The 20,732-nt window shown below is 32.0% G+C and overlaps 2 protein-coding genes across 2 annotated transcripts in view; one reads left to right on the top strand and one right to left on the bottom strand.

Annotated features, from left to right (window-relative positions):
- The window catches only part of LOC129220301 (nucleolar protein 8-like), a 45,314-nt gene extending 38,087 nt beyond the window's left edge, over positions 1–7,227 (top strand). Inside the window, exons 9-10 of the mRNA XM_054854699.1 lie at positions 5,765–5,844; positions 7,118–7,227. Coding sequence (XP_054710674.1) covers positions 5,765–5,844; positions 7,118–7,207 — 170 coding nt within the window. The 3' untranslated portion in view covers positions 7,208–7,227. The remainder of the gene's footprint in view (positions 1–5,764; positions 5,845–7,117) is intronic.
- Positions 7,228–7,289: 62 nt separating this feature from the next.
- LOC129221299 (IQ and ubiquitin-like domain-containing protein) overlaps positions 7,290–20,732 on the bottom strand; it is a 31,564-nt gene continuing 18,121 nt past the window's right edge. Inside the window, exons 7-10 of the mRNA XM_054855759.1 lie at positions 17,294–17,470; positions 14,285–14,548; positions 9,206–9,391; positions 7,290–7,497 (exon numbers count right to left, since the gene is read on the bottom strand). Coding sequence (XP_054711734.1) covers positions 7,363–7,497; positions 9,206–9,391; positions 14,285–14,548; positions 17,294–17,470 — 762 coding nt within the window. The 3' untranslated portion in view covers positions 7,290–7,362. The remainder of the gene's footprint in view (positions 7,498–9,205; positions 9,392–14,284; positions 14,549–17,293; positions 17,471–20,732) is intronic.

Here is a 20,732-nt window from a genome sequence, read left to right as displayed (position 1 = left end):
GAAAGGTTTTCATGATCTCTTTGCATTAATTATGGCTAATATGTATAATATTTATCGGCCAAGCTCTTTAAAAGGCTTATGTCGTTATGGTAGTATTTTGTTTGGTTGCCAAAAATGTTTCATGTAATGTAAATGTGTTTTCTGTTCTGATTTAAAGTGAGATAGTCTCTTTTGTGGTACTATTTTTATATGTCTTTAATTTGTAGCACTTGTTAAAATTTTACTAAATAATTTGAATATGAATGTGGAAAGTAGAAGTAATGCTTTAAAGTTTGGTGAAATTAGAGATAATGATATTGCGTAGTGGCAAAACTAGTCAAAACCTTGAAATAGAAAATGACCCAGAAATAGTCCCTTCTAATAAAAATAATTCAAAAATGGAAAACAAAGAGTCAAATCGAAAAGATGCTGAAACTCAAGCTGAGGTACCGCCTGAAATAAACGTAAATAACACAGATGCGGAATGCCAAACTGTTATTGAGAGAATACAAGAACTAAATTTAGCCGGGATTTCTGCTTCTGAAAATGAAGCAGAACAAACAAATCCGGGTAGCAATCCAGAAATCTTATTGTTAGAGCCAGAGTTGGAAATAAATTTTTCAGCTTGGTTAGCTCATTTTAACCAACAAACGAACCTAAATAAATTAAACAATAGCTGGAAGTTAAAAAAATTTCAGAAATTTTGCGGATCCGCCTTAAAAATCTATGTTAATCAATGTTTGTGTTGCACTTCTTTTCGCGAGATAATGGACATTTTTAAGGAACATTATTTCTTCCCGATGAGTAGTTTCACATATTTCCAGAACTTAAGATTCTCAAGAAACGCCAAAGAATTATTCTCTTATTTCACTGAAAAAGTAGAACTGGGGAGGAAAATAAATCTCAGTAACAAACATATTCTAGAAGGGCTCTCAGTTGGGTTACCGCAACAAATTAAATCTTTTCTGCTAATTAAAGACCCGCAAACTCCTACAGAATGGCTTCAAGTGGTCACTAAGATAATTAACGAGGTACCACATGAAATGTAAAAAAATGAATTTAAGACCAAGACACAACAACCAAGTACTTATAGGGGACCTACCCAATTTTATCAAAACTGGGTACCGCGAAACCAAATGCAAAACAATTTTCCGCAAAGCCCTAATTACGCTCACCAAAGTAGAAATAATTTTCCACGAAATAATTTTAGTCAACCACAGGACAAACGTCGTGTTTTAAACCAAAACAAGGAACAGAACGCCTGTAAAAAAACAAACAACACATTATACACTGGAGCTACCTCCTAATCCTTGCAAATTCTGCGCACAACGAGGAATTATTAACGCATATCATTGGGACAAACCTGCATAAATAAACCAAATACCTCGACGGTTGAACCATTACTAGAGTTCCCGAATAAGGATAAACAATTTAGGGAAGGAGAGGAAAATTCAAATGAAGCATGACAATTACTAGTGCCCGGGTATATAGAAGGCGAAATAATCTACAAAAGTGAAAAGAAATTATGTAATGAAAATAAATTATATAATGAAGTGTACACTAAAAATAAAAGAAACTCGAGTTTATTACAAAAGATTTGTTTAAATTTAGATACAGGATCAACCTTAAACGTTATTCCTAGTGTGATTGCAAAAACATTAAATGTCTCGATTGAAGAAAAAACAATCGTCAATGTTAAGCAAACCCAGGGAATTCTGACACTTAACCGAACATGTACGCTCCACCTTAAAGTTGGTGATATCGTTAGACCGGTGGAATTTTTTATTCTAGACACTGATTTACCATATGCCATATTAGGTTTAAAGAGTTGCATTCGATTACATTTAGTCATTGACTGTATGAGACGAGTCGTTATGCAGGATTGGAAAAAACTGATCACTTTTTCTGAGTCTGCGCTAAATGATTTTTCTTTGCACATTTTGCCTGAAATCAAGGTTAAGGATGGTGAAAATAATGATCCTGGAAATGAAAATACTAAATTAAAGAAAAGTAAGCGTTAAAAAAAAGTTAACAAAACTAAAAATAAAAAATGTTTTAAGGAAAATCGAACTGAAAATAGCATAAAAAAGGCACTTAGTAGCACCAGTAATCAAGAAGGAGAAAAAAATAAAATTTGGAGAAGCGAAAAAAATGATTCTCTTCATTTTTCTAAGGTTTCCGTGTTGGATTTCGGAGGTGGAGGCCTATGCTCACGTCAGTCAATCAACGGGGATTCGGAAAACGGAGAAAATGCGGATCTGAAGGAAATGCTCCAAAATTATGACGATATATTTTTGATAAATAAATATGATGTTGGAACTATTAGAATTGAACCACAACGGGTAAGATTAACATCAGACTTACGGTGACATTAAGGGCATATAAAACATCCCCTAAACAACAAGAAGAAATTGACAATCAAATTCGAGAATTGCTAAAAGCAAAAATAATAAAAGAGAGCTCAAGTCCTTATAGTGCGCCTGTTACCCTAGTTTTTAAAAAAGACGAAAATAAAAAAAGTCGATTATGCATAGACTACATGAAATTAAACCAAATTACAAAATCAGATGCAAAACCATTGCCCTTAATAGAAACACTCATAAATTAGGAAAAAGCCGATATTTCTCAAAATTAGACATGGCGTCGGGATATTGGCATATACCCGTACATCCCCAAGATACAGAAAAGCTTGCATTTGTCACTAACAGTGGCCTATATGAGTGGAATAAATTACCGTTTGGTTGGAAAAATTCCGGAAGTATTTTCCAGAGAACTCTGCGCTGAATTCTGACAAAACAAAAAATTAAATTTGCAACTATTTTGATGATATAATTATTTTTTCTGAGACTCTTACAGAACATTTAAATCACCTTAAACAAATCTTTGAAATGTGCAGGACAGAAAACATTAAGCTAAAAGCTTCTAAATGCTCTTTTTTACAGACAAAAATTGAATTTTTAGGTTATGAAATTTGTAATGGAATTGTTTCCCCAGATAATAGTAATATTAAAGCTATTAAAAAATTGCAACCACCAACCAATGTCAAATCTCTTCAAAGATTTTTGGGGTCAATAAATGTGTATCACAAATTTATAAACAAGTATGCGACTATTAGAAATCCATTAAATCGTTTGCTGAAAAAAGACACAACTTGGCAATGGACAGATGAATGCCAGGAAGCGTTTGAAGTTTTGAAAAATTCATTAATTTGTAAACCTATTTTTAAAATATTTGATCCTAGCAGAGAATCATATTTGTGTTGACGCGAGTCAAACTGGTGTGGGAGCAGTACTGAAACAGCCTGATGATTCTGGTACCTTACATCCTATAGCTTTCCATTCCCACTCTTTAAAGGATTATGAAAAAAATTATGGAATTACAGAGCTGGAATGTCTGGCTGTAGTCGATTCTTTAAACAAATTTCATTACTATCTTTTTGGTCGAAAAATTACCATACATACTGATCACGCCTCGTTAGTTTGACTCAAAAATGTAAAAAATTTAAAAGGATGTTTGTTTCGATGGTCCTTGTTATTAAGCATGTATGACTATGATATTAGGTACACGAAAGGTACCATGAATTTTGAGGCTGATATGCTCTCAAGAGACATAACTAAAAGTAATCTAAAAGAGGAAGATGCAGTAACAGTTACGGGAACTCAAGCTTCACATCTACTGCAATTGGAGGAAATTAAAGAGGCTCAAAAAATGACAATTTAACGGGTAATTTCATTGAAAATAATAATTTTTTATGCCTGCGTAGAAAGGGTTTTACGAGAATCGTTGTTCCATTCTCCTTAAGATATAAACTCCTCAAAACTGTCCATGAAAAATTTGGACATCCAGGAATTCAAAAAACAATTAATTTACTTACACCTGTTTACTATTGGCAAAATATAACAATAGACATAACTAATTTTAACAAGCATTGTCATACGTGTCAGGTAAATAAAAAACCTCGGCAAAAAATATTTGGCCTGCTACAATCCATGCCTCCGGTTGAAAAAGCATTTGATCTTGTTGCAGTAGATAGTGTGGCTGGTTTCAATTACTACAACTCCACTAAAAAGTATATGACATTAATCATTGACCATCATTCAAGATATATGTGGTCTTTTGCATCAAAGTCAATTACTTCTGAAACATACATTAACTTTCTTAAGCAAGTCTTCAGCTTACAAGTGCCTAAAAGTATTTTGAGTGATAAGAATCCGGCATTTACATCTTCCCATTTTGAGAAGTTTCTAAAGCACAATAAAATTAAACAATTGTTAACTACAGCACACAGGCCAGAATGTAATGGCAAAGTGGAAAGACTAAACCAAACAATTGTCACTCGGTTAAAGTGTAAAGTAAATGAAACTTCTAAAAAAGTTCCTTGGCCTAAATTACTGGAGCAGGTGACACAAGAATACAACTTGACTCCACACTCAGTAACAAAGTTTCCTCCTTCATATTTAATGTATGGTATTGTACCTTTTGAAAATCCAATAAAAGAAGACATATATCCTCCGGTCGAACAAGCAAGGAAATTGGCAGTTGAAAGAACTAAAGAATACCACGAAAGAAATAAGATATACTACGATTCAAGATTTGGGGACAAAACTTTTAATACAAAATGACATTGTCATATATGAAGAATTCAAGTACCCTAATTCTCGAAAACTGTCTCAACCATTCAGTGAACCATATAAAATTCTTCAAAAAATTTCAGATGTTAATTATGAAATTAACAAACCGAATGCGCATACCAAAGAAAAAACACAAACAGTTCATACATCTAAACTGAGGAAATATAATGTACCGAGCAACTTCAAGCTATCTCACGAGTTAAATAATATTATTGTTCATCTTTGAGCTAAAAGAAGAAAGAATGTAGAGTACATATGTTGAATTATGTAGAGAACTTACAAAAAGTATTGAGTATTACGTAATTTTACCTCAAACTACAATGTCATTTTAATTGTACTGTGTTTTTATTAGTAACTGTAGTGTTATTATACATGTAATGTGTATAATGTTATAACATTTCAGATTGAAAAAAAAAAGGAAAGAGGTTGCAGATAATTTCCCGTCTTCATTTCTTTTTCCTTCTTCAATCCTGTCGTGTTCTTTGGGGGAGGGGGGATGTAATATGAAAAATCCTTTGCTAGGCCTTTTCCATATTATGTTCTGTTCACTTATATGTCAGCGCGTATGAGTCACAGACATTATTTATTACACACTTAAATGCTTCTCATACCATATATGGCTATGTTCTAGGCTCAGATGTGTTTTCCCTTAAAGTACCTACCAGACACTTTTTTTCCCTCCAGACTTAAGCCAGCCTCTGGCTGCGGTGCAAAGCCCAATAATATTTCGTTATTGCAATCTGCTCCTCCTATATAGATCATGTGAGATCACATGATCGAGGGATAATTATCTGCAATCTTTTAATGATATTCCCTATATAAAAATCATGGCACAACTAAACAAGTAGGTTAGTTAAGAGAAGTTCCTGCTGGTATATTCTATGTAAAAATAAAGATGTTGTGAATGTAGCTTTGTCCTCTTCCTACGTGGTAGATTATCACGGCACAACATCAAGATTTGTAATAAGAACCGAGCGGCGGTTCTTACATATATATATATATTTATCATCATAAAAAATGGTTAGTTCTGCACTCTCCAATAGTAGTTTATTAATTTTAGATAGCAATGTGTATAGTTTTAATTGCTAAAAATTTGTTCAGAATAAACTTTTGTTGCTGATAAATCTGAGTCATCTATGTTTCATTACTTACAGAAGGTGTAGAATTTTTTATTCGACCTAAACCTTTAGAAGAAATTCAAGAAGACTGGTCACAAAGACGAAATAGTGTTTTGGTAACTAAGCATTTTTTAAAATAAAAGTTGTAAATGATTATTATAAAGTTTTATGTACTAAAAATTTGTTTGTGAGATATTTATTGATTATTATATGTGGAAAATTTTATCGATAATTTAAAATGCCTTAAATATGATGCAATACCCCAAAATTGACATCATAGTTTGTAATTTATCCAAATAACTAGTTAAACAGTAAATTATGTAGTTAAGGCAAAAAAAAAAAAAAAAAAAAAAAAACCTCCTGGTTGCAAAAAAAACTTTTACTCGGGCCATTCATAATCCTTACAACACTTCCTCAGCTTCCATGGCTCAGTGGAAGAGAAAAATATTCTAATTACTGCCAGAAAAGAAATTAATTTGAAAAAAGAACCTTATATTTTAAGAGGGTGGATTTTGGATTACCATTAATGACAAAGAACAGCAACATTCATTATCAGGTTAAGATATTTACTGAAAATGAAAATTATAAAGAAAAATCAATTTCAATGAGGAAGTTTAAGATTTTAAAAAAAAAAGAAGCAACAAATAGCTGATTTATCTTAAAATGTTTTAAAAATGTGAAACATCCTGCATTCAGCTGTGTATCCAGCTGAAGTTCTGACTGGATCTCCGGTATCTGGCCAAATAGTATTCATTGATATGCATTATTACTCATAACTCCTTTGATGCTACCAAAGATAGCCTAAAACTAAAATTACATTTTGGCGACTTGAATGTAGAGAAATTAGCAAGGCTCAACCTATTTGAAATTTCAATTAAAACCGATGGCATATCATACAGTTTAAAAATGGTTACCTTTTTGTTGCACTTTTTCCAAGATTTTTATGCTGTTCATTCTTTCTCCAAATTTGGCAACATTGTGGTATATCAGTAAAAGAAATTTTTACTTTGTTGTGAATGAACTTTTTATTATGAAATTCTTTCCTAAAAACCAAGGGATTAAAATCGTTTCTTGTGACGAAATTTAGTGTGTGCTGTGCACACAGTTTCACTATAAATGCACACAACCTTACATCGTCATGTAAATTTTTATTCTTAACTTTACAAAAAAGGTTATTAATATTCAGACATAACTGAATTTGATAAGCTTTCTAACTCTTTTTTTTTTCTTTTAATGTTTAATCAGTTCAAAGGTTGCATATGAATTTAATTTGAGTAAGTTTTTAAGTATTCTTCAATTTGTAAAATTCTGTTCATTGATTTGTCTGCTTGTATATGAATGGAATGCTTTAAAATAACGTAACATTTTTTAAATTTGTTTATTTTTCAGGAGCTGTTTAAGAAAAAGAAAAGATCAGGTCCACGCACCATTTCCAAAAAATCACGTAATTTCAAAAACAATTTTAGGAAAAATAAATAAAATATTTATTATTCTTTGTATTTTTGATTTTTACATTTACTTTTTCAATCACTTACACTTTTTAATCAAGTAAATACTCCACATGGAAAAAAACATAACAAATAAATGAATAAAAATGGAATCATGAAGGATTTTTTTCATTTTGATGAATTATTTCAGATATTTAGAGATTGTTTTGTGTCAAATTCAGATTTAAAAATGAATGGCAAAAATCTGGGAATGCTTGCAAAATAACTTCTTGCTGCTGCATGCCTCTGTGCAATATTTGTCTTAAAACTTTGGTCATAATTCTGGAAAAAACACATTAAATCAATTTTAACATTGTACATATTTTCATCCAAAACGTATATTACAATAATTTTATACAGATATCAAGAATATAGACATTAAGAAGTTTAAGGACAACAAGAACTATATATAGACAAAAATATTTTAAAATTAATAGACGTTTTATTTTAGTTTAAAGTTCTCAGAGTTCTAGTTTGTTAAAAATATAGTAATTTTTTATTGTAAAATGCAGTTTATGTAAAATTTACAGTCTTAAATTTTAAGATATAAGTGTCATATTATGTTGTGAACTAAGGTAGAAAATTTTCTTTTTACACACAGAATCATCTACTGGCAAAAATATAGAAACTCAACATTTGTTGAGAAATATTAGTGAAGCATTGTAGTTTCTATTTTTCTGTATCCAAAATGTTGCTTAGCTGTAAGATATAATACAAATATTCTGTGGTAATAGAACTGTTGATTGTAACTGGTAATAGAGCTATTGATTGCAACATAAAATTATGACTAATTCTTAAATTGTAGTTTTTAAAGCTCACTTTTTTAGATTAGGATTTTAACACTGTATGAAGAGCTGGAAAAGAAAGAAAGAAAAAGTACTGAATAAAATTTCTTAATTACTGAGGGGAAAATGAAATGTGACAACATAGTAGAAATGTAAGCTATTCATACATTTCTGCTTCTGTTATTTAATTGAATTTAGGAAAAATTTTCATTTGTTTATCATTCCGATATTTTTATCCACAAAAATAATTACAAGTAGTTTTCTAAAATTATTATAAAAGTGATAAAAATCTTTTTTTTTTTTTTTCAAAGTTTGAGGTTGGTGTGCTACATCTACATTAATTATTTTAAACATATATATTGCTGTATCTGAGCAACATTAAGACACCTCATCCCAGGAAAAACAGTAAGATATCCTACTGTTGCTCTGAGGCGATGATATAGGCATACACACATAGTTACTCTTTTGTTGCAAAGCTGTAGTGAATTTATGGCTACAACATAATAGCTTCAATTCCCTTTGTTTGTTTTGCTGTGTAATATGCAACTTTTTATTACAAAACTACAGCTACATGGATTACTTGGCACCTTCATCTTTGATATAAATATGAGGGACTGTTGGCATTTCCCTTATTTACTCTAGAGGCAACTTTTCCATGGTATACCATTAAAAAAAATACCCCCCTATTTTATACTTTTATAAATAGTTCATGCTCAATGTCACTGTTTAATTTACAACCATCATAAAGTTTTAATCTAATACTTTATTTTTACAAAGTCAAAACTGATTATTACCAAAGTATTAATTTGATATTTAAAAAGTTAAGGTTATGATTTTCAATCCACTATTTTGAGAACATAACTCATTTTTTACGTGACCGCTATTAAATACCATTAGTCAAAACCATTATCCATTACAGAATGATTGGGATTTTACTTGACCGTATAGGAAAGAAATTGCATATAATTAGTTCCCTTCACCGATTGTGCAATTGAAGAAATGCAATGTGATAACCTGAAAATTGTATACAAGTGATGTTTTAGAGCTTCAGAAATTTTTCTTAAGTGTGAAACAAGTAACGTACACAATATTCATTGAAAATTTATCCCTTACCATTATCAATATTCATAATTTTTTATACTTGAATAATTCAACACTTTTTCTGTAAATTTTAAAGAGCTAAAACTCTAACGAAGCTATCTTACTGTTTTTGAGAAAGGTATCTTGTCTATAATCAAAGCCTCTTGATTAGTAACTAGCATACAGTTCCATGGCGTCCACTTTTTTCCTGAATTGTACCGAACTAATTGGAGCTGGCTCTCATCTGCATAACCACTTAAACAACTTTGACGTCGCCATATTTTTTCCACCAAATGACCAATATCATGAGTCTGCAAAACAATTGATTCTTTAAGAAAATTGGTGATTTGTCCAGTAAGAGCACAAAAGCATTGTTAATGTGATATGTATCATATTTATGCATTCATTAATTGTTAAAATATCACTTTCAATTTACATTTTTTCAGAGAAAAATCTCTACATGTTTTCTTTAACCTCTATTCTAATTAAAACTAGTTTGCAATAATAATTTTGCATTTTTTTTATTTCTTTAATTAGTAATACTGTTGTTGCATTCTTTAAGAATAACTATTAACTTTAATAAGGTTAAGATTTTCATAAAAATACTTAAATTGATAACAAAAAGCTAAAATCAAAATTCCTGCCCCTCTCCCACAGGTCTGAAAACCTGGATAATCTAAAATGGTATCACTTTTTGAAATCAAAGAAATTACAAATGAGCTTCTAAAATCTAGAAAAAAATTTCACTACTGAGTTTTGTCATGAGTTTGCATGCATGCTACAAAAAAGTTAATGAGCTTAAGATAACAAAAATACTAGAATGGATTTACAACAAAAAGTACTTGAAGCTCCAACAATTTCAGGCTTCCATGAGTATAACAAAAATTTCAGCAAATTTAGCCTAAAATGGCATTTGTTATAACAGATAGTATTCCACGCTGATTTTTTCATCCTCATCTGAAAGAACAACATCAGAAAAAAAATATTCTGATAGAAAAAAATCTGTTCTTTCTAATAGTGGTAACAAAAAGAAGATTAATGGTGACAAATTTGAGCTACAGTGCATTCATTGAAAGCAGACTTTAATTTTTTTTACGTAGGGAGGATTTTTGGTAGCCGCTTTTGGATGTCAACTTCTTTTTACAGAATTAATATTAGAAATCTACAACTGTAACCCATCAAAAACAAATATTTTTCCAATAGAATTGCTAAGCATAAGTTTTTGAATAACTTTTGTTCAGGATTTATGAAAACCTAAAATCCAGAAAAAAATTCCCCCACCAAGTTTTCTCAAGAGTTTACATGCATCCTACACAAAAGCTAATGAACTTAAGCTCATAAAAATACTAAAATGTGTTAACAACCAAAAGTATTTTAAGCTTCCAAAGTTACAGACCTCCAATGTGATAAAATTTTCTGCAATCTTAGATTTCACATTAGGGTGGGTGGAAAAAAAACTTTTTTTTTTCTAATTTCGATGATATGTAGTACAGAAAAAAAGCCATTGGTAGAGCAAAGTGCACATAAAATTTTTTGAATTTTTTGCTTATGAAAATTTAGTTTTAAAGGCATATGTATACCTCCATAAAATTTATTCCAATTCAGAGATCTGGTGAGAACCACTACGTCACTGGAGATGGAATGACTCATATGTAATTTTAAAAATCATTGATTTATTCTCAAAATAGCATTAAAAAGTTAATCTTCTCAACATTCCTACAAAAATTCTTTTCACTTAAATTGAAATAAAATGCACAATAAAATTTTATGCTCCACCTATTAGCTAATTTTTGAGAAAATATGGTCAAAACCAGTGGCGGATTGGTTCAAGAAATCGGCCCTGGCATAAAGGATGTTGCGGCCCCATAGCTCCTAAAACAAATTTTTATCAAACGATTGGAAAACGATATCCTAAAATATGAAGAAATCATTCGTAAAATTTAAATACTTTATAAAAAAAATACGGAACGGATCCTTTCTGTGTTTTAATGGTGAACAATTGATACAATATAAGCTAAATCTTGGTTTGTAAAAAAAAAGGAGGGGGGGGGGTGAAATAATTTATTTAAATATTTTTAAATGACTGGAGCTTCATTAATTATTTCCGTAACAATATCTTCTAACATAACTTTTGTTAGAATAGAAAGGTTATTAGGGAGGCGGGTTGACCACTTAATTTTGTCAAACACATACATCAATACATAGAGAGAAAGAGAGTAGATTTATTTTCTTGCTTATGGGAGTCATTACATTAAATGTTAGCAATATAAACCTAATTGTAAGTTTAACATTTGATCAGAAATAAGGGGTCCGGGGGTCTCTTCCCCCGAATTTTTTAAAAAATTGTAGTCTTAAAAACGCAATTTTAGATAATCTCTGGTGATGTAGGGAGAGTGGAAGTCCCTCCTCTGGCAATTTTTTGGAAGTGAAACTCCAAAATTGGATTTTCATATTATTCTCAATTATGTTAGGAAAATGGCGTCCAGGAAATTTTCAAAATCTTAGCTCTGAAAACGCGGTTTTAGAAGATTTAGAGCGATGTTAGTGAAAGGAGAGATTCGAGCAGCATCCACCAAGAATTTGCTTAAAATGAAGTCTTAAAAACTTGATTCTAAGCTTTCTTTGATAAAAATAAGGGCATAAAAAGTTGTTCAAAAGTTAAGTTCAAAAAACGAAACTTTAACTGACCTCCTATGATTTTAGGAGGAGTAATGGCGGGGTTCTCCCTAGATTTTTTCCAAAATTGAAGCATTAAAACCGAGATTTCTGACGTGCTTTACTATGATGACGAAGGGGAGGGGGGGAGGGCTTCCTTTCAAATTTTTCGATGTTGTAGATTCGGAAACGGTGTTTTAAATATCTTTCCTAATGTTAATAAAAAGAGAGAATATCGATGGTAAACTTTCGAAACTAAATCCTATCAATGCAACACTGTAGACGGTCTTTGGTGTTGTTATGCATATATATACACCTTAGAGTAGGAACTCCCGTAACCTGTCACAATTAGAATTTGAATGTTACAAAACACAATAAGAAGTACAATACAATACATTAAAAGTGCAGAATGATTATAATTATAACGCTGCGTGATAAATGGCATAAAAACCAAAAATTGGCACTAAATGAAAATAATTCTGTAAAACCAAACATAGACAATGTGAATCACTATGTTCTCGGGGTGAGGGGGAGGACTGAAAACAAAAGTTTATTAAATTTTAGAAACACCAGTAATTTTTTATTATATGAGTTCAGAACTGAAATTTAAAAACCCTAAACAAAATAACCCTATTTGGATAAGAATGAAAAGAGGGTGTGTAGTAATTTATTCTCATGAGGATGAAAGGAAGCTGTGCGAACATTTTCGGAAGGAAAAAGAGAGGGGTTTATATTTAATGTGAAAAGATGAGGTTAGTGGAAGATATAAAGGTCTGGTGTGTACCTGGGAGTCCATGACACCATGACATGAACTTTTACTTGATACAGAATCTGAAAGTGAGAAACGAATTACGTAGATAAGAAAATGATTATGGCCAATTACAAAAATTGTTTGGCGTCTAGATTTAATTTGAGATTTTAATTTAATTTTAGGGAATAGGTCAAAAACTCTTCTGCCATGATGTTGTTATGAGGGAAGGGGAGATTCGGGGGTTCTCCTCTTTTTTTTTTTTTTTTTTTGAGATTGAAGCTCAAAAAAGGTAATTTTAGACAATCTTCGATGATGTTATGTGAAAGGGACTTCCGAAATTTTTTCGACCCTGATTTCTGATGCTCTTCAATGATGGGGAGGGGAAGTTTCTAGGTAGGTTGCACCGGAAATGCTCTCCTTGATGTTTTTTGAAGCTGAAATCACAATTACGCTGTTGTGGGCCATCTTTTATGATGTTAAACTAAGGGAGTTTTTCCGAGATTTCCTAGAAAGCAAAGTTTTAAAAACGCACTTTAGGCTAGCTGTGGTGACTGAAAAAGGAAGATATAAGCTTTTGGATCCCTCCCCCCACCCCCTTTGGCTACGACCCAATCTTTATTTATCTGTTTATTTTAACTACTGATTAAAAAAAAGAATCACCAGCCTATAGTTTTCTCTTTCAAAACCATTTAGACTTAGATTTTTTATAGTAAAATTTTCAATTTCCAACATGGTATTTTTATTTGCTTGAAATGGAAGCCATTTGCGGCCACAGGTTAAAAAAAAAAATTGTACTGATCTGATGCTTTGGTGACCTTAAATAACCTTAATGACCTTAGGCCTTTTTTTCAACTCCACATTTTATTTTAATTTCATAATGTTCTTCACCTCTTAATAAAGTTTAGTTTCCCATTCAAACACTTAGAACACTGGTGTGACTATTTATTTCAATATTTTCAATCTCGCTGTATTTTAATTTTTTCTTCTAGATAAACCATGTTTCGGAGGCCTGTGTATTTTTCTCCACTTGAACTCTGATGTAAATGGTAGAAAGGGTAGGTTTTTCGGCGACCCCTGAGACCCTTTTATTTATTTATTTATTTATTTATTTAATCTAATCACTTTCAAATTTAACTGTCTTAACTAAGGGTTTTAAACTGTGGATTTGAACCCTTCGAGGGATACTGAGGGAAACTGAATGCTTCATTTTTCGTAAAAAATGTAAGAAACGCACATTTTTGAGGTCTCTACTTGAATAGTCTGAATAATATTTGGATGCTCTAAATTGTGTTTTAAGTTTGCATTTTATGTTAAAATTTTATTGAAAAATGACACTTTAATTGCAATTGTTATGAAATACAATTCATAACAATTGTTAATTGCCCTTCATAAGTAAAGTAAATGTGAATTGTTATTCGTAACTGAAACTGACAATGAGGCAAAAGTAACTTCTTAATACTGCCAACGTTTTCCTGTTTTTTATTGGATTACTAAAATGAAATTGGCGGCCCCATTTCTGAAAAACTGAGGTGGTGTAGCATCCCCCCCCCCCCCGACCCTCTTGGCGCCGGCCTTGCCACCTCCACCCGCGGCTCGGGCTTGAGCCTATGGGTTAAGAGGGATTGAAGCAAGAGAATTTACGTATTGGTAATTACATTTTGTTGTTTGTAGACAGGGCAACTGCGCGGCCCAAACATGACCGGCCCACCGGGCAAATGCCCGGTTGCCCGCCGGGTGTATCCGCCACTGATCAAAACTTTGTTGAATACAAAAATTTTAACTTTTAAAGTAAACTCACTTGTAAAATATAAATAATTGGAGACGCTGATCCTTTTTCTTCTTCTGCATCAATTAAAAATGTTAAAATCCTTTGATATAATTTGAAATCTTTTCTTATCCAGCCTTCATTTTCTAGGTATAAGCACTTTTTACATTTTGCAAAGCAATTTTGTAAAACACTTTTTCCTAATAAATCATCAGTTGCATTCAATGGTAAAACATAAAACTGTTTACATGCTGCACAACAAAGAATATTAGGAGGTTTTCCATCAGTTTCTTTCACCTAGAATGTAAGATAGAATAAAAATTTAATAATTTAGATGTTTATTCTTCTGCAGAAAAAATACTTGCCAGAAATGTTAAAGCAAAAAAAAAACCTCAGTTCTTATTCTTATGCAAATTTGTAACACAGTATGGAGCCCCAAATCCGGAATGCTCAGAACCATGAATTTTACGAATTTCGGAATTTCCCCGATTTTGTATTTTGACTTGAAAAATAGGGAGAACTGTCTTGTTGTGTGATATTTGTCCCCCTACTTCATTATGCTAAAAAAAAAAATTCTGAGATAAATTGCAGTGCCGTGTAGTCTGCAAACGTTGCTTTTTATTATTATATGCAATGTGCCGATCGATAGAACAAATAAATTATCTTTTTATGAAAATTTTTTATACTTTAATTCAATAGGCTTTGTATTGCATACTAATGAGAAGGAAAAAAATTATCTTTAACCAAAAGTGGATGTTAAAATATTGCTACATAATTACAGCAAAACGCTTATTTATGCATAACATGTTCAAAAAAAAAAAAAAGCTAAACTGAAAGTACTGTAAGATAAATAAATACCTTTGTGCTGAACAGTAGAGTAAGAAATAAACAATAAAAAAAGCACAAATTTTCAGATAACTGCAGACACGTGTTTCGGCATTACAGGTAACGCTTTTTTCAATGCAAAAAGTAATGAGCTTATGGATGAAAAGGCATCCGAAAAAAGCCACAGAAGGCTTTTTTTCGGACTTTAAGGTTACGCCACAGCACATACAAATCACTTTTCTAAGTACAAGAAAACTTTTTAGAAAGTTTATGCTGAATATTATAATACATAACGGTTCCTTCAATCACAATTGTGATTGAAGGAACCGTTATGTATTATAATATTACCAAACCAAACCAAAGTAAGAAAACCAAAGTTGAAAATTCCAGGGATAAAGTGCGACTACATGAGTAAAAATGTCTTATTTGTGCCAATGAATTGAGCATATTATAGTCCAACCACGGATTGCATGCAATTTTCAAACGTCCAGATAAGACGAATCTATGTGAATAAGGGGGAAAAGTAGAAATTTCATGCGCGTATTCCACTCATTTGAATGAGACTCTGCTTCTGCAAAAGCTGACGTCGGTAAAAAATAATAGATTTTTCCGTTTCCGGCTGTAAAACGGATGTTTGTCTTTCCATAAAATCCGTGGTCAGACAGTACAGTGATTACAAATTAGTTGGGAGTGCGATGAAGCAATTTATAAATTGGAAACTTCTAAATGATGCTTTAATAATGCAAGAGTTAAGAAAAAGGAGTTGTATCTGAATCTCAATAAAAATACAGGGTGAGCATGAAGTCTTGCATTGATTATAAAAATTTATAACAGAATAACCATTTGACAATAATGATATAAATCCCCACTGGGCTTTGATAGTGTGTAATTTCCTGAATTTTCCATATGGGTGGATTGGCAGGGATGGCTCAACATCTTGGCCACTTTGCTCAATAGACATTACTCCTCTTGACTTTTTTATGAGGCTGTATCAAAGACAGAGTCTTCGCCAGACCAGTTGCTGATGACACCGAATTGAAGGCTAGGAAACAAGCTGCTGTGGGTACTGTGACAGAAAACATGTTACAAAACATATAGCGGGAACTGGAATACCACTTTGACATTTTCCGGGCTACTAAGGGAGCATACGTTGAAGTTTACTAACGTAAGTGGTCTTTAAAAAACTAGTAACACTAACATATATAACAGCATAAAATTTAAATTATTTTCTCAAACAGTTATTCTGTAATAAATTTTTATAATCAGAGCAAGACTATGCTCACCTTGTAGATTCTTTACCTCAAAGCAATTCTTTTATGATATAACATTCCTATAGTTTCTGTAAAATAATATTAATATCATATTTCAAATCGGTTTTAAAAAGTTTTTTTTAAAGCATTTATTTTAAAGGAATGGTATATGAATAATTTAAAAATGAAAAGAAAATGAACATTTGAATATAATTAAAATAGGTAGCTACTCCCACTGAAAATAAATGCACATGCTGCTTTAAGAACTTTATGTAATTCATGTGTAATTTTTATAATACGGAGATATAATATTAAAATTAAATTTCGGATTATAAATGTTGGGGAATGGGGGACCTTTTTTTTAATTTGGAGAAGGGTGGGGAGTGGAATATTTTTCAAAGATTATCTAAAAATTAACTACCATGAATTGAGGTGTTTAATATAAAATCCAGTTCAGTTCTTGATTTTCAAAAGTTTTTCCAACATAATTTGATAATTCGTGGTCAATACTATCCTGCTACAAAGCGACTAAATATGAGTCTCTTTAAATCAGATTGAAAATAATAGCCAAAAACCGGTTTTATTTCAAAATCATGCTTTTACGGAATGGCCACTTTTAAACAACTCACATTTGAGGCAGTGAGAAGCAAAGGGATTTAAGTGGACATTTTCCAGTTTCGAGTAAAACGAGTTTAAATATAACGTCCTAGGTAGGCTTTCATTGAATTTTTCTTTCTAAATCATGCTGTACAGCAGAACCTACCAGGGCTCTTGCCCCATGACTGAGGAGAGGTTCCCCTACTATTTACTGGTTATCCCCAAATTTTTAATATTGCCACTTACATCCCTTTGCTTCTCACTGCCTTATCTGTTATTTTATGGGCTCAAGCATGGCATAAAATTGAGATACGACATGGATTTCATTGGAATTTGAAAGGAAAATGAAATAGTTCAAGTATTTTTTTACTTTTAAGAATCTTTGCATCTCAGGGTTAATTATTGGCTGTTTAGCATATTGCCAGAACAGATCTTGTATCCTGGTCCGTAAGCCTCCTAAGAATTCTTCTTTGGTGCCTCTTAAAAGCAAATCAACTTCTCTGTTGGCCAACTGTGTCAAGGTACTTGTCAACTTACTCTTGTATGGCTACCAAAATGAGAAACAATTTCATTAGATGACTGGATACTATAAGACATTATAAAAATGCAGTGGAATTATGTTGTAGTAAACCCAAATTTTAAGATCCAAATTTATCTACAAGGTTTTTTTTTTTTTTTCAAGGTCCAATCGATCACAGAACGAAAACCAAAAAGTCAAGCCGATGATGCTGTGAGTAGATTTGTTGCACAGTCTCTGTAGTAAAATTGTGCAGTGCATCAGGTTTCTGCAGTTATTTCGGAGCATGTAGTTAACGAGGAAACATGCTTCGATCATTTGCACCTCTCGCCAAGTGTGAAGTGCGTGCTGTAATTCAATTTTTGAATGCTGAAGGAAGGGCAATTCAGAACAAACATAGTAGAATGTTGTCATCAGGCATTGTCCTTCTGCACGACGATGCACGCCCGAACACTGCTGCTTTAACCAAAAATCTCCTGCAACACTTTCGCTGGACAGCGTTTGACCATACTCCATACAGCCAAGACTTGGCGCGTCTTCCGATTACCATCTCTTTGGTCTCATGAAAGGCTGGCTAGGAGAGCAGACGTTTGGCTCCGACGCCGAGCTGCAGGTTAGTATGCAGAATTGGTTGAAAGCTTAAGCAGCTGCCTTCTATGACGAGGGTACCGAAAAATTTGTATCATGCTGCAACAAATGTCTTAATCGGAGCGACCATTGTCTTTTGGTCTTCATTTCGTGATCGATCAGACCTTGAAAAATTATTAACCCTCGTATAAAAAGGAAAAAATGATTACAATTAAAAACAATGTTTTATTGCACAAAACTTGCAGATTGCAATAAAAAAAATTTTTTAATTTTACTTTTCTGCACATTGATATTTATTTATTTATGAACAAATTATTAAGTTCAACGGAAAAATGTAATGTAATGTTATTACAAAAACTCCCTAGAACATTCTGAGTTATAGAGTTTTATATATAAAAGTCGTTTCATTTGGAGTGATGTTATATATAGCAAATTTATGGCTATGATGTAATAGCTTGAATTCTCCCCGTTTCAATTTATACTGAGGCAGAAATTTCTTTTTCTGATGTAGCAAAGTGTCACTCACCATGATTGTAGAAAGATTGACTGAAATAAAATTCTAGAGGAAACCCGAACAAAAATTCAACTGAAAAGTGAGCTTTTAAATGAAAAATCATTCAAATAAAGAAAACGTGAAAATTAATTATCCCAATGCGAGGAAAATTGAATATCGTTCAAGAGGAAGACAAAACTTCTGTTGTGAAAATGCAGTTAATGACTAAACCATATGACCTGTGACATCTCGTTAAGCTTTTCCAGCTGATGTTAAGTTTTCTTCTTGCCGGGCGCTGGAAAAGTAGCCACAATATATAAAATTTGAAGTGTTCCCTGAATCTCTTTTTTATTTGATCTGTTGAGCAAGATAATTTACCTGAAGTGATTTCTGAATTATATGTGTATGTGTGTTTTTTTTCTCTCCCCCCCCCCCCCCCACCTTGAATGTTAGGAAATAAAATTGTTGCATATTCATTTTTCGAGGTTTTGTAGGTTATAACCACATGTATTTAAAGTATTTCCCTTTAGATTATGTTTTAGTAACTTTAATAGAAATTTTTTTTTCCTATTTATATTTAATGGCAATGGTTAGGGGAAATCTTACTACTAATATATATGCGAAAGTTTGTCTGTATGGATGGATGTTTGTTACTCTTTCACACAAAAACTACTGAATGGATTTTGATGAAACTTTACAATAATATAGCTTATGCATCAGAATAACACATAGGGTAGTTTTCATCCCGTTATGGGGGGCAAAACCCCTTCAGAGGGGCAATAAAACACAATTTTTGTATAAATTCAATAACGTGGGGATGAAAAAATACTTGCATATATTAACATTATATGTCCATCGAAAGCTCTGATTTTTCTGCTGAAGATGGCACTTGCTCAAAATTTCTAAGTAGAATAAAAAACAAGTTATGAGCTTTTTAGTTCCATGTTCGAAGACTTTCCTTAACTCAATACAGTATTTAGTGTATCATCTCAACTCCCTGTCGATAGCGACAATTGTTGTATTGTAGACTATTTTTGATTTTCATCTGACTGTTTATGGCCTTTCTCAAGCTAAATCTTAAAGTAAGATTTTTGTACAAGATTGGCAAATAATACATGGATTTGGCAGATTATTTTCAAGTTTATCGCAACTTTTAGGCAATTGATGGTTTTTTTTCTTAATTTATTTTTGTTGACTGGGTATTAGATCGACCAGCAGGAATCTCCCCAAACTGTTTTTGCGGAATCATTTCAATAGCTTAGGCATTTGGCTATTTTTTCAATTGTCGCTGTTTTTGGAACTCAAGACTATGCGAATACTGTTTCTCGGTTTTCATCATGTAACCATGCAAAAGTAATTTCTTTAATATTTCTTTAAATCATTTGTTTTCATGTAAAATAATCCGCCAACTAAATTAAGCAAATCAAAACAGCACAAATTTGCGCACAATTTCAAACACAATTGCCAAACTTTACTACTTATTTTGGAAACATTTCGGGTTACATCATTTTATGGTCACCAGCAGTATCTCAGTATTTGGCGACACTATCTCTTCGATGAAAATGAGTAACATCCAGTTTTATAAAGTAGGAAGGGGGAGCCTTATCCAAAGTATCCCAAAACGATTACCGCAAATTGGGTAATATTTTAAATCGCAGTAAGGGATTACAGGCGGCTACATTTTATAAAAGTTTGTACTTCAATAGAATATAGAGAAAAGATTTTAAAATATGTTAAAAAAAAAAGAAAAAAAAAGATCAATCTTTTTAAACAAGTGACAAGTGAAGTTTAAATTCATATTTTGGAAATTCCTCAAATTTGTATCTTTTTAAATGTCGTTTTTTCGTTTCTAAAAGAGTACTATTTTGTTCTTCATACTTATTGCCATTTTACTTTTATGGGTAAGGAAAAAGCTTGATTTTTAATCACATCAAAGTGGTGTGTTTTGAGCAATTTCAGTTACAGAAGAAAACGAATAAAAGTAAATGAGAGAGAGCAATTGTTTCTCATATTTGTTACAGACCTAGGCAATGCCGGGTATTTTTGCTGTGTAGAATAACCTGGTAACTAAATAAAGTGATTAAATAGAGTCTGCCCCCCCCCCCCCACTATTCCAGTTACCGTTGAAAAAAGATTTATTTTTCCCCAGGATGGGCCAAATACATGTAAAACATTTTCTTTATAGCATCTTCTGTTTGGAATTAAAAATCA

The sequence above is a fragment of the Uloborus diversus genome, chromosome 4 (assembly GCF_026930045.1).
Source record: "Uloborus diversus isolate 005 chromosome 4, Udiv.v.3.1, whole genome shotgun sequence".
Taxonomy (NCBI): domain Eukaryota; kingdom Metazoa; phylum Arthropoda; class Arachnida; order Araneae; family Uloboridae; genus Uloborus; species Uloborus diversus.
Note: the sequence above shows the minus strand (reverse complement) of the source record. Positions and strands in the feature narration are given on the sequence as shown.